This window comes from Solanum tuberosum, unplaced genomic scaffold (assembly GCF_000226075.1).
Source record: "Solanum tuberosum cultivar DM 1-3 516 R44 unplaced genomic scaffold, SolTub_3.0 scf00165, whole genome shotgun sequence".
Taxonomy (NCBI): domain Eukaryota; kingdom Viridiplantae; phylum Streptophyta; class Magnoliopsida; order Solanales; family Solanaceae; genus Solanum; species Solanum tuberosum.
This window is the reverse complement of record NW_006239090.1, coordinates 1,089,981-1,104,189: the sequence shown is the minus strand read 5'-3', so window position 1 is coordinate 1,104,189 and position 14,209 is coordinate 1,089,981. Positions and strand designations below refer to the sequence as shown.

General features: G+C 36.0%; 1 protein-coding gene across 1 annotated transcript; it reads left to right on the top strand.

Annotated features, from left to right (window-relative positions):
* Positions 1-1,322: 1,322 nt before the first annotated feature.
* LOC102586969 (serine carboxypeptidase-like 13) lies at positions 1,323-5,121 on the top strand. The gene is made up of 14 exons (XM_006353913.2): positions 1,323-1,542; positions 1,613-1,758; positions 2,650-2,726; positions 2,803-2,925; positions 3,201-3,303; positions 3,379-3,416; positions 3,526-3,627; positions 3,737-3,823; positions 3,912-4,028; positions 4,145-4,216; positions 4,304-4,449; positions 4,553-4,666; positions 4,761-4,815; positions 4,897-5,121. The coding sequence occupies exons 1-14, from the start codon at positions 1,424-1,426 to the stop codon at positions 4,978-4,980; spliced, it is 1,383 nt and encodes a 460-aa protein (XP_006353975.1). The 5' UTR covers positions 1,323-1,423; the 3' UTR covers positions 4,981-5,121.
* The last annotated feature ends 9,088 nt before the right edge of the window (positions 5,122-14,209 follow it).

Sequence of the window (14,209 nt, the reverse complement as noted above, 5' to 3'; positions counted from 1 at the left end):
ATATCCTATCCATAATTGGATTGTTTTATTTATATCTGTTACACAGTCTAAATCTACAAAATCATGTTGTCCAGTTATTGGTTTAGGCATCCATTTTTTATTTAATCCTTTATCCCATATAGTTTTTTCTTTATCATATTGTTCATAGTTTGCATTATAATATTTTAAATTTTTTGGGTTTTTTATTCCTGATGTACTAGGTTTTTCATCCATGTCCACGTCTCCTGTATTTACTTCTAAATTCTTTGTGTTATCTAGGTTTGCTAAAAGTTCCGTATATGTTTCCCTTGTTTCTGAATGTTGTTCATCTAGTTCATCGTCATTTATTTCATCAATTCTTATTTCAAGTAGGTTATCTTGGTTATTTTCTTCTTTTTCTTCTAGTTCTTCTTCTAAATGCAATTTTTCTTTAAATTTATTTATCTCATTTGCTAATTTTGTTTTTTGTTCTTTTTCTTTTTGTTTAATTTCATACATTTCTTTTAATATTGCCAGCTCTTTTTCTAGTTCTATTATTTTAGTATTTTTTACTTCTTCTAATTGTTGTACTTCCTTTTTTTGCTTGTTGTTTTATTTTTTCAATTTCCATTTTTCTATCTATTTCTTCATTTTCTTTTGTTATTCTTATCATAGCAGTTAAACTATCTTCTAGTTTTACCGTTTCTTTTCTAACATTAAACTTAGATTGTCACCTATTTTCTTATATCTTCTTCCTAGATTAGAAAATATTATCTTTTATTTTTAATCCGTCATAGTTTTCATATGTTTTTTCATCTATTGCGTATTCTTCTTTATTCATTTATAAATTGTGTTGTAGTTTATATTCTAAGTTTCCTATTTGTATTTGTAGATATAAAATAGTTTTTCTCTGTGCTACTATAGATTTTTTACAATTTTCTGCAGATATATTACTGTTAAGTCTATTTTGCCTATGTCTCAATTCTTGTCTTTTTGCTATAATTATTTCAGTAAGTTTTTTGTCTGTATTCGTTATTCTCGTTATTCATTGTTTCTTTAAATATTGGATATATTTATATTCTATTTTAGATATATTATCTATTAATTGATCTAATTTGTTGTTATCAGTTTTTGTGATATTGAGTTGTTTATATTCTAGATATAATTTGTTTAATTTTCTTCTTATTTTTCTTAACTTTCTACTAGTATGTTTCTTCTTATATTTCTTTTCATGAGACATCAATAGCTCTGATAAATATATATCATGTGTAATCAATCTAAATAGAAATTTGAGGAAAATGGTCAAAACTCAAAAGATTACATTTGTTGTCCTATGTGCAAGTTTTTTGGTGTGAAGGGCACCGGACACGTGAAGTTAAGCCTCTATATATTAGTGCCCCTCTTCTCTTTTCACAACTTTTCAAAAGCTTTCATCACTTAATTTTCTCAATTCCATTCAACTCCAATGGTGCGATTTATTGTGTTTCTACTGCTGCTACTTGTGTCTCATGTCGTCTCCTCGCACTTTATCGTTGAGTCTCTTCCTGGATTCGAAGGAAAACTTCCATTCACACTCGAAACGGGGTAAGTTGATAGTATTAATTTTGTCATTCTGTATATAAATAGACACTTAATTGTTATGTTCATATATCAGTTACATTGGTGTTGGACAAGAGGAAAAAGTGCAGCTGTTTTATTTCTTCATAGAATCTGAGAGAGACCCACAAAATGATCCTCTCATGCTTTGGCTCACTGGAGGTCCTGGTTGTTCTGGTCTATCTACCCTTCTATATGAGATGGGTATGCCAATTTTATCCCATATACTTATTAGCTTCGATATGCAATTAAAACTAACCAGTTAAATCAACTTTGCATTGATAATCCAAGGTATATGATACATCGATTAAACTAATCTTAACTCTAAAACTTTTACATGGAAATCGACTTTCCTGCAAGTTAGCATTAGAGACAAAGGTTTTTATATTGGTTTTGATCACCGGTGTGATGTTTAGTCCAGTCCCCTTGGGTTAGAAGGGTTTTTTTAGAGTTTTTTGTAGAACTCGGTTGTATGGATCTTTACTTCACTCTATCGGATTTACTATTTTGACACAAACTCTAACCCAAAGGTGTTTCATTCAATCAAGTATTCCTTAATTGAGTATACACGTCCATATCAGATATGTCTGTGTGATCCTTTTCCTTTTTGGTCGTCATGATTTGTTTCTGCCTTGTACAAAGTATTCTGTCTTTCTTTGGATCCTTATTCTTCAGGTGCAAGTTGATCTTGATTCCCAAATCTGTATGTCTTTACTCCAGATTGCTTAATTTCCTCTTGATTCCCAGATCTGTGTGTCCTTTCTTTTCTTGTGTCTTCGCTTTTGATTGCTTGATTTCCTCTAGATTGATCTTCTTAACTTTTTGACTTCTGTGATGATTTGTTGATTGCGAAAAATAAATATTGAAAACTAGTCAAGATTGTATAAAGGGCTCATAAATAATGTCCACTATGTATCAATATATGTACATAACGTGCAAGCAGTAAGGACGATGGCTAAAAGATCAATTTTAGGTTAAGAGTCTCGGAGTCTAAGAGATATATTTGTTGTGAACAATTGTATGCTTCTTGTTTGGATTATTATATATATCTCAAAAGTTAATGAGTTGTAGAAATGACCTTGATGCTTCTTTCAGGTCCTTTAACCTTTGATTATGCAAATTCTAGTGGAAATTTCCCAAAATTGGAGTTGAACTCATATTCTTGGACCAAGGTTTTGTAAGCTTAGTCGTTTACAATTGGCTTATATTTTTATTGTTGCTCGTCTATAATCTGGTTTTCATTATTAGGTGGCCAACATAATATTTATAGATCAACCAGCTGGCACAGGCTACTCATACGCAAACACTTCAGAAGCTTACAACTGTAGTGATACCCTCTCTGTAACTCTAACTTATGAATTCCTTAGAAAGGTGAGACAATTTTGTTCTGAGCAAATTCATCCATATTTTTATGTGTAGCTCGAAATATTGATTCATTGTAGTTGGATTTGTTATCCATTGGTATTCCAAATCTTGAAAAAAAAGGAAACTTTACAATTTGAGACCTGTTTTAAAAAGTCACAAGAGCCCAACATGTTTGAATCTTTTTCTCCAACAACATTTATTTATATATCTTACATCTCATGTCTCAATGTCGATCAGAACTTCATAAGCAAATTCATGAGACTGAAATTGTTGTGTTGTAGTGGCTTATGGATCATCCCAAGTATCTCAAGAACCCACTATATGTTAGTGGTAGTTCCTATGCAGGATTTTTTGTTCCACCGCTTACTCGCAAAATATATGATGGTATTGTATCTTGTACATGAGTTCAACATCAGTCTTTTTGTTATCTTGTTTCATCACCTTTTTCTTTCTCTCAAGGTATTGAAGTTGGTGACAAGCCTCAACTGAATATCAAAGTATGAACTACAATACATTTAATTGCTCACCTCTTCTTTCTGTTCTCATTGTTGATACTTTCTCACTTTAAGTTCTGCTGTAAAACCTGAGGTTTTGGATTGAATGTAGGGATATATACTAGGCAATGCTCAAACAGATAGATACATCGACGTCAATGGTAAAGTCAAATATGCTAACCATATGGCACTTATTTCAGAGAAGATCTATCAGGTATCTAATAGCTTATGTTCTGTACTATTAACTTCTTCAGTAGTTCAACTAGAAATTACATATAATTCATTATGATTCTGCAACTAATCTTCCCTATGTTATTGTGTAGTCCGCTAAAGAAAATTGCAATGAGAATTATATTGACATTGATCCACATAACACATTATGTCTAAATGATCTTCAGAAAGTAACAAGGGTAAGGAATCAAATTCTACACTTATAAAATGCTAAGATATCTTCAAAGTCCAATTATGCTTAAATAGTCAGTCATTGCATGTGATTAGTGTCTCAAGAACATAAAAGAGGCGCATATTTTAGAACCTTGGTGTGACCTTCCATTTCTCCAAGAAGCTCCTACAAATGTCCATTCAGTGTTTCCAATTGCAGGACCATGGTGTCGAGTAAGTCTCTATTTCCCTCCCCCCAACGAGGCCTTCTTAGCATCATGTATTGTGTTAATTCTGTTGGTATATTATACAAGAATTTGCAGAGTTAACTTCTTAAACCCAAAAACCAGGAAAAAAATTACATATACTCATATGTTTGGGCAAATGATAAAGCTGTCCAGAAAGCACTAAACGTTCGTGAGGTATGCAAATACAGTTTTTATTCCTATTGTCCATATCTAATGCTAACCAGTTGGTTTTTGAATGATATGGTCATGTAAAAAACCCAGGGAACGACATTGGAGTGGGTGAGATGCAATGAAAGCATGCGTTATAGAGGTAAGGAGAGAACCGAGTCATATGCGTATGATGTCCCAAGTGCCATTGATTATCATCGGCATCTCACCAACAAATCCTGTCGAGCACTAATTTATAGGTATTACTCCAAGATAGCTTTACCTTCTTCATGTTACGCCATTCTTCTAAGTGACCATAATATATCCTGTCGAGACTGTTTGACAATTTTTTTACTTTGATAGCGGTGACCATGACATGATTGTTCCGCATTTGACCACGGAAGAATGGATAGAAACTTTGAAACTGCCAATTGTAGATGATTGGGAGCCTTGGATTGTTGACGCTCAAGTTGCAGGGTTGGTTCCTTTCTCTTAATGCTTTTCTTACTCACCCAATCGATCCTTAACATGTATTAATAGTTATTAATTTTTAAATACTTTGTTTATGTAGATACAAGATGAAGTATTTACAAAATGATTATGAGCTGACATATGCAACTGTTAAGGTAAGGACAATTCCATATTGCAACAACTCTAAACCAACATCATTGCATCTTAATCTTAATTCCTTGAATTAATTTATTTAGGGTGCGGGGCATACAGCTGCTGAATACAAGCCGGAACAATGCCTGTCAATGGTTGATAGGTGGTTTTCTGGCGACCCTCTTTAGTTTCACCCTTGCAAGACATTAATGTACTCATTTGTTTTTCTCGATCGACATAAGTTGCTTCTTTGACAACATATATAGCAACACCAGACATTAAGCATGTGTGTCGTGTAATCTTGACATGGAAAATCACATGTTAAAATATATATGATTCTAGGTTGGTACTATTTATATTCGTTTGTACTTTGTAGTATGCGAAGTTGGAGAAAGGAAGTACTTGTCGAATTTATTCTGCTTTTTACGAATCAGACCCATGAAAAATCATATGTTAAAATATATATCAAGAAAAACGCCTAATAACAAAAGCATATGCTGAATGACTAACATTAGGTATGTTTTTATAGTGTATTCTTGAAGTTTTGATGATAAAAACTCTTTCATATTCCTCAATTACTTAATTTGATTCATTTCAACTTCTCATAATTAGCAAAAATGCGTTCCAACTTCTATATTAATTGAAAACTTTAGTGTTCATCCATTACCATCAAAAGAAAGAAAATAAATATTTAAGGAGAATTAATCTTTAAAAAAAATATAATATTCAGTTGTTTCAACACATAATAATTGAGTAGGACTGCTGAACTTCTCATTTTACCCCCCTATTATGTAATTCATAATTTATTACTATTATATTAGATATTTAATTTCTGTTTAGATTAATTATTTTAGGGAGAAGGGTCTAAAATACCCTTATAGTATCAGAATTGGTACAAAAATACCCCTCGTTTACCTTTTGGCCTCAAAATACCCTTGGGGTTAACCTTTAGGGACCTATTTTGCCCTTTTGACTAACAGACTACTTAGTAAATATATTTAATTATTTCATTTATTACGTGGCATGTTGTAATTGGTTGGAAATTTAATTAATTAAAGCCTAATTTGTTTGACCCAAACCACCCTATCCATTCCATGGAACCCACAAAATTTAATAGCGTGCGAGCATGACATATGATAGTTTTTCCATTTTCCAAAAGAACATTGCTTACCTTTTGCAGTAACCATGCGGACATTTCCACCTTTATCATCATGAGCAAAAGTAAGAAATTCTCCATCACCAGTGTTGTAAGTCATCAAATCAGTGTGCCCTTGGGCTCTTTGATAATTATCATTAAACTTCTTATCTATTGCAAGAGGACATAACATTCTACTTTGAAGTAATGCGACAACAATGTTATTTCTTTCGGCAAAACAATCAACAATAGTGTTGAACGTTATGCGAACCATGTCAGTCACAGGAAGCCCTTGAGCTTTTTTCAATAAATCATTATACGACTCAGACACATTTATCGTCATGGAATCCCATCTACGACCATCATCTTAATACAATGTCCATTTTTTCAAAGGAAGTTCATTTAACCATATATATGCTGCAAGGGACAATATTTTGATTTGTTGCACAAATTTCTTCTTCTAATGCTCTGTAGCAGCTAACCACATTAATTTCTCAAGTTCACTATCTACATATTTTTTTAATTAAAATTTGCTTTTAAGAGTCGAACACAGAATTTGTGATATGTGTTCGGTGGACTCAATCAATCATAAGAATGAATACATTGCAAGATTCCTTGATGGTGGTAAAAAATTAGACCAATTCATTGTCGTTCACAAATGCCATAGGTCCACAATAACTTGAGAAACCATGACCAAGACTCGTCACGTGCAACTAAGGCATATGCAAGTGGAAAAATAGTTTCCTTCGCATCAATCGCAAAAGAAAATAATAATTTCATATCATACAAATCATAAAGGTGTGTGCCGTCGATTGAAATGATTGGCCTATAACTTGTGAAACCATTAATGCTTTGTTTAAAAGCACAATTTATTTTTGAAGATTTGCTCATCTTGCATTGTTGTAGAATGGTGCTCCCACTCAAAAATTGTGCCAGGATTGAATAATTGTTGTCCAACCATATATCGAGGTAATTTCTTAAATGGACTTTTAAAATCACCATAAACATTTAAATGCCTTTCTCTGGCCTTTTTGTGCTTTCCTATAACGAGGAGGAAAATGATGTTTTCCTTTAATGTTATCACAGTGTAACACGTCGGACTTTAAAAAGGGATAAAAAAGGGGTTCATGCAAGTCACCCATCAATTTTTAGTTTTGGGTCGACTTCAAATGAATATATCTCTTATCACATAAAGAATTAAGTGGCTCATAACCTATCAAATTAGAGGTCATTGAGTCCTCTTTCCAACACCGCTAAGTTTTCTTAATTCCGAGCTCGGAGTAAAAAGTAATGTCCGTTTTAGTGAAGGCCTCTCTTTTAAGGCACCTCAATCGTTTATAGAAAGATAGTTTGGTCTATTCCCATCCCTTCTAAGCCTAGCAACGTTTTTCTTCACCCAATTAAGGTCTGAAACAATGTTAATTCAATTTTTTCACATTCTTTAGCAGTTATGGGAATTAGAGCAAGGTTCCAAGAGGAGAAAAAGCTAGGTTTCAAGGCTTCTTCAAGATTCTGATGATTTTCGCCAAGAACCTTCGTTCTTTCCAGGTATGTAAGGCTTCTCACCATGTTGGACTTTTTCGTCCTCAAGCCCAAAATCCCAATTTAGTCAAGAAATCGTTACATCTAAAGGATCCATTTGTAGTTCTTGATATTTGAATTCAGTTCTTTAACAATTGGGGTTTTGATTTTTTTTTTTTGTGAATCTTGTAGTGTTGTTCATGCTTAGATTCACATAAATCCTATTGAGTTGGTAAATTTATGTTTTCCAAAGGATTTTTCTGAAGTTCTCATGTATTAGTTTTGGGTTTGAGAAACAAGAAGGGTTTAGGAGAAATTTCCCAATTCCAAACTAGTTTGAAGCTTTAATTTCAACAAAAAAAACTGTCGAGGTCGCTCGGGAAGGGCTAGGGCGGCGCGCCTGCAGCGCACCTGAACCCAGTCTGAGTACTTTGGGGCCTTGGGTGGCATGCCAGTAGTGCGCCGAAACCCAGCCCTAATACTTTAGAGCCTGGCACCCCGCGCTAGTTGTACGCTAGGAGTCGTTGGACAAATTTTTCCTTGTTTCATCCAACGCGTGTTTCTTTAAGTTGTGGCTACATTTCCCCTCTATATATTAGCTCCTATAAACTCCATTTAACTTTGAAAATCCCTACATATCCTAATCATTTGTCTAAGTGTGCGTTCAAATTTGAAGTGAGTTAACATGAAAAGTTTAAGGGCTCTATTTTAAGAAAAATACAAGAGTTTTCAGTGGCTATGCATATCGATCTTGGGCTTGAAAGATAATTCCATAAAACTATGTTTAAATGTAAGTATGAGTTATGTCTTTGAAAAGTAATTTAGTAAAGTGATAGACCTTTTCTTTGTAAAGGGTGAATTGAGCATAATTAATATTAATTATTTTGAGAGTAGTATGAGCACCAAGTCGGGTTAGAGTCCTTTATAACTCAAAAGTCCCATAAAACTATGTAGCCAACGTAGGATAGGATCACATTGATTCGTCATGTGACTCCTCACAGCCTCTGGAAAGGCCTATTAGATGGATCCATAGTTACAATAACATCATATGCCCCAACAAAGTTTAGGATGACCCTTGCAACATGGGAGAAATGTTGGATGATTGCTAGGTTTATAGTAATGGTTGTCGGTTAGAGAAATTCTCCACAAGTAAAGTATATTTTTTTTCATATTGCTTTTATTGCATATCTTCTTGTAAAGTTTAAATGGTTTTCACTTTATGCTCATGTATTGATTCAGTTGAGTTGCTTTCAGTCATTCACTTAAATTATATCTTGAGTCAACCATATTACATACTCGTACATTTAATGTACTGATATGATTCGACTTGCATCTTTTATGATGCAGATACATATGTTCAGGATCATCAATAGGCGCTTCGTTGAGATCATCTTACACTTGTAGATAGTATTTGGTGAGGCCTCCTTGCTTTCATGATACTCTAATTTCATTTAAGGTTTTAGTAGTAGTTGAGGTGTTGTGGGTCTTGTCCCGACATCTATCTTGAAAGAGTTAGAGGCTTCATAGACGGACACAAATTAGATGTTTTCCATTGTTTTCTCAGGAGGTTTATTTGATTTCTGGATTATGTTAAGTATTTCAAGATAGTGTTTTAAAACATTCCTTTGAATGTCTAAATGCTCATCTATTTAGGCTTCCGTGTATCTTTAAGAGTCATGTGAGTCATAGTTAGTTAGGCCAAGGGTTTGCTTGTGGATCAAAAATGGTTCTCAAGTGCCGATCACATCTAGGGTGTAAGCTCTGGTTGTGACAAACTTGGTATCAGAGCACATAGTTCAAGAGTCCTACAGTGTATATGAAGTCATGTCTGTAGGGTCCTTCTTATCGGTGGAAGCATGCCACATATATAATTAGGAGGCTACGACATTTAAGAACATTTCACTTTCATCTTACTTCTGTTCTTGTGATAGATCTCAACTCTATAAAAGTTTCCTTTAACTCGTGCTTACGTGTGTCTTTTCAGATCATGCCTCCACGAGGAGCTGTTCGAGGGCATCTTTCTAGGAGGAATGTTAATACTTAATGTCAAGAAGCTCCGAATGCACCAGAAGTGCAACCCCCTTAGGGAGATGTGACCAATATTGAATTCAAGAACGCCATTTAGATGTTGACTCAAGTGGTGATAACACATGTTGGTCGCCAAAGATCCGACCATCAGGTTGTGAATGATACATCTAGAGTCCGAGAGTTTCTAAGGATGAATCCTCTGGAGTTCACTAAGTCGAAGCTCAACAAAGATTGAGAAAAAATCATGGATCAACTACATAAAGTGTTTAAGGTCATGCATGGTGTTGATGATAAGCGTGTGGAGGTTGCTACATACCAGCTCAAAGGCATTTCTAGGATATGGTTTGATCAGTGGATGAAAAACAAGGAAAATGGGGCACCACAGTTGAGTTGCACTGTGTTAAGATGCTTTCTTCTTGTGCTTCTTGTCCCGGAGATATGGAAAGCAAAGGTAATAGAGTTTCTTAATCTGAAGCACGAGTATATGAGTGTGCAGGACTACAACCTCAAGTTCACTCAACTATCCCGCTATGCTCCGGAGATGGTGGCTTATATGAGGAGCAAGATGAGCTTGTTTGGGTCTGGTTATCCCGCTTTTCGAGTAAGGAAGGTAAGGCGGCCATGTTGATGGGAGACATGGACATAGCCAGGCTCATGATTCATGTATAGGAGGTTGAGGAAGACAAGTTGAAAGACAGAGAAGAGTTCTGCATTAAGAGGGCTAAGACAACAAATCATGAGTCCGGCCAGCAGAAGACCATGAATGTAAATCGGTCATATTTTCAGCAAAGGTCATTCGGGCTTGCTCCATTGTCAGCTAGTGCGCCTGCACCATAGAACAAAAATGATTACAGAATCCAGAACTCCCAAAATTTTAGAGCTCAGGGTTCTTAGTCGTAGGAAAGTGTGGCACAAGGGTTCACTCACAACCCACTTTGTGGTAAGTGTGGTAAGCTTCATCCCAGAGAATGTCGTGTTGGTACCGATGGTTGCTACAAGTGTGGAAGGATTGGTCACTTTTCTAGAGAATGTCCTAAGAACAGGCAGAGTAATAGGGGCAATAAATCCCAACCTTCTTTAGAAGCTCCAGTAGATATAAATACCCAGAGAGGAGCTAATTCAGGAATAGACCCGTATGGACCATATGTATGCTATAACTAGTCATTAGGTGCTAGTCACTAGGATTAGGAGAATCACCATTCTATGCTTAAAGTCTTTACTTTTCATGTTTATGTCTTACTTGATCCAGGTGCGAGTTTGTCTTTAGTGACTCCTTATGTAGCATGAAATTTGGCATTTCCACTGAACAACTTCTTGAGCCCTTGAATATTTCTACACCTGTTGGTGATTCTATTCTAGCACAAAGAGTCTCTCATGATTGTACCAGCTTAGTCAATCACAAGGACACCATAGCTAGCTTAGTTGAATTAGATATAGTGGAATTTGATATTATTCTAGGTATGGACTTGCTTCATGTTTGCTATGCCTAAATTGATTGTAGAACTCGAGTAGTCAAATTTCAATTTCCTAATGAGCCTTTAGAGTGGAGGAGTAGTTCAGCACTGCCTTAGGGTCGTTTCATTTCATACCTTAAGGTCAGAAAGTTAATTTCTAAGGGGTGTATCTATCACTTAGTCCAATTTAATTACTCTGCTGTTGAGACACCACCTATTAAGTCAGTTCCAGTGGTGAGTGAGTTTCCATAGGTCTTTCTAGATGATCTTCCCAGAGTCCCTCTAGAGAGAGAAATAGACTTCATAATAGATATTTTTCCCGATACTCAAGTCATTTCTATTCTGTCACGTAGAATGGCTCTGACTAAGTTAAAGGAGTTAAAAGAGTAGTTAAGAGATCTTCTTAGTAAGGGCTTCATCCGATCAAAGTGTATCACCTTGGGGTGTTTCGGTGTTATTTGTGAGGAAGAAAGATGGTTCCCTTAGGATGTGTATTGATTAACGCTAGTTGAATAAGGTCACCATAAAGAATAAGTATCCCTTTCCAAGAATTGATGACCTTTTAGAAAAAATTAAGGGTTCCACTTTCTTCTCTAAGATAGACCTTAGATCTAGCTACCATCAGTTGAAAGTAAGAGAAAGTGACATCCCAAAAACACCATTATGGTCATTATGAGTTCCTTGTGATGTCCTTTGGTTTGACTCATGCTCCTGCAACATTCATCGATCTTATGAACAGAGTGTTTAAGCCGTATCTCAACATATTTGTTATCATGTTTATCGATGACATATTGATATATTCAAAGAATGAGGAGGACCATGCTATTCATCTTAGAATAGTTTTCCAAACTCTCAAGGATCGAGAGTTATATGCCATGTTTTCTAAGTACGAGTTCTGGCTTGAATACGTGGCGTTCTTAGGCCACATTGTGTCTGGCGAAGGGATTTTAGTTGACACTCAGAAGATTGAGGCAGTGCAAAACTGGCCCAAACACATGTCTCCAACTGATATACGGAGTTTCTTAGGATTGGCTGGTTACTATAGAAGGTTTATCGAGAGATTTTCATCTAGTTAATCCTCGTTGACCAATGTTGGAATGTCTACTTCCACTTAGCTACGATAGGACCAGGTCCTGAGCACGATTTACAATGACAAGAAGCAGATAAATACTTAAAGTAAATAAATGCTGAAAGTAAAGATTGTACACACAACTTTACGTGGAAACCTCCTTGCTCAAGGGAGTAAAACCATGACCTGTCTCGCAGGGATTTTCAAACTGGTTTCACTAAACTTCACAAGCAAAAGTAAAACACAGTTTACAACTTGAGATTAACCTGCTAATCTCCACACTAAGTAATATCACCTATTACTTAACCGAGCCTAAGTAGATACAACACTGCCCACTATACTAATCCTGACTGATTAATATATACTTTGACGTAAGACACTAAGTTACTCACAACTAATTTGTTACAATGATTCACACAAGCTTGAAACGTTTCTATCACAATCAAAATGATCCCTACAATATAAGAACGATTACAAGCAATCAAAGTAACAACTGGTATAGGAAGCAATAATGCAATCTATCAGGTCCCTGCTGTTTTGAAGCTTGAATGTCTCTCTTTGAATGAATGAGTTGTTTGTTGTTTTTGGTCTTAAATATATCAAACATCAAGAGTTAATACCCTTTGGACAAACAACCTCGTCGCTTCTGGTTGGTGTAGTACACTGGCGGCTTCACCAACTTTCTGACGCAGACAAATTTCTAGCTGTACATCATATGACCCTCGACGAGCACACTCTGCAGAGGACCGGGTCCCTGCACTTGTGAGGAGATCATCAAAACATCTGGGAGCATTAAGACTTATCATTTCCCCCCTTTTTGATGATGACAAACAACCTACAAGCAACCTTACATGAGTGTTAAACATTCATTCAAAAATTACATTAGTTCCCCCTGTCACCTATTCCCCCTATCACTGTTCTTCTTACTTTGTTCAGTTCCCTTATTTCACAACAGTTTACCGAAAATTCCCCCTTTTGACATTATTGAAAAGCAATAGCAGTAAACATATGCGAGTTATACGCAAAGCATTTAAGAAATCAGGGCCATGGGCCACACAGAGCATGTACATGTAAGCATAAAGAGAACATTAAACCATACTGAACAAGGGACAGTTGCAATTAGCATTAGATCACAAAAACTGACCACAATAGTCAGTCAAAACAATACACATAGCCACAAGAGTTTTAAACCAGGAATGAAAAGAAACTAGGGAAACATGACTCGTTTCGGACGGAGGGGGAAGGGGATTAAGGGTACGCATGAGCAAGGGCATTCACTCATTTGCAGCCTCATGAGCCTGAATAACTTGCTTGTTGAGAGCCTTGACTTCCTCACTGAGTGAGGCATTTGTCTTCAGCAACAGCTCATTCTCAGCTCTCAACTTTTGCACTACTTGCTCATCTACACTACTGGTACCAGGTCCCATTAAAACAACCTTCTACAACTGAGATTTTAGTTGTGCAATTTCAACCTCCTTATCATTTAAGATCACAGTGAGATCAGTCAACTCTTATTCAAGAGAGGCTTGCTGTTCTAGAAGATCTGCCCCCTGAGACCTACCCCTGGCCTTTTCTTCAACATACTCACATTCTAGCAGGGTAGCAGCAGTGAACATTTGCTTGGTGGTACCAGGTACCCCTCGTCCCAAAGGCACTTCGAAATGTTTGAACACATAATTCAACAAGTAGCAATACGAGATGCCGTGCTTTGCCTATTTCTAGGTCATCACCCTGTGCATATGTTCAAGCATTATAGTAGGGAGATTTATTTCCTTAAGTTCATCCAGCTTCTCCATGAGAAATAGAGCAGCAGTAGATGCTACAGTTCTCTTCTCCGTCCTTGGTACCATCACCTTGTTGATGAACTCAAAGAGTAGCTAATATTCTCATTTGAGAAACTTCTTTGGCATTCCTGCACGCTTGATGTCCCAACGTTTTGTGGTATGTTATGAGAACACACTGGATGGCTTGCAACCTTCAATTGATCGGATTCCTCTCGCAGGAACACCTAGAATGATCCCCAAAGTTTCCTCATCTAAAATGACCTTAATATCTTTGACAGAAGTACTAATTCCTCCAACCTTTATCAACTCCATTTTGTAGTAAAATTCGCTCACCTCAGGTTCATGCAAATAAGGTACTAGGGGTTCGAATAGATGGCCCCAACTTTGTAGAGAAACAACATAAAAGAGATTGGACATACCAAATTC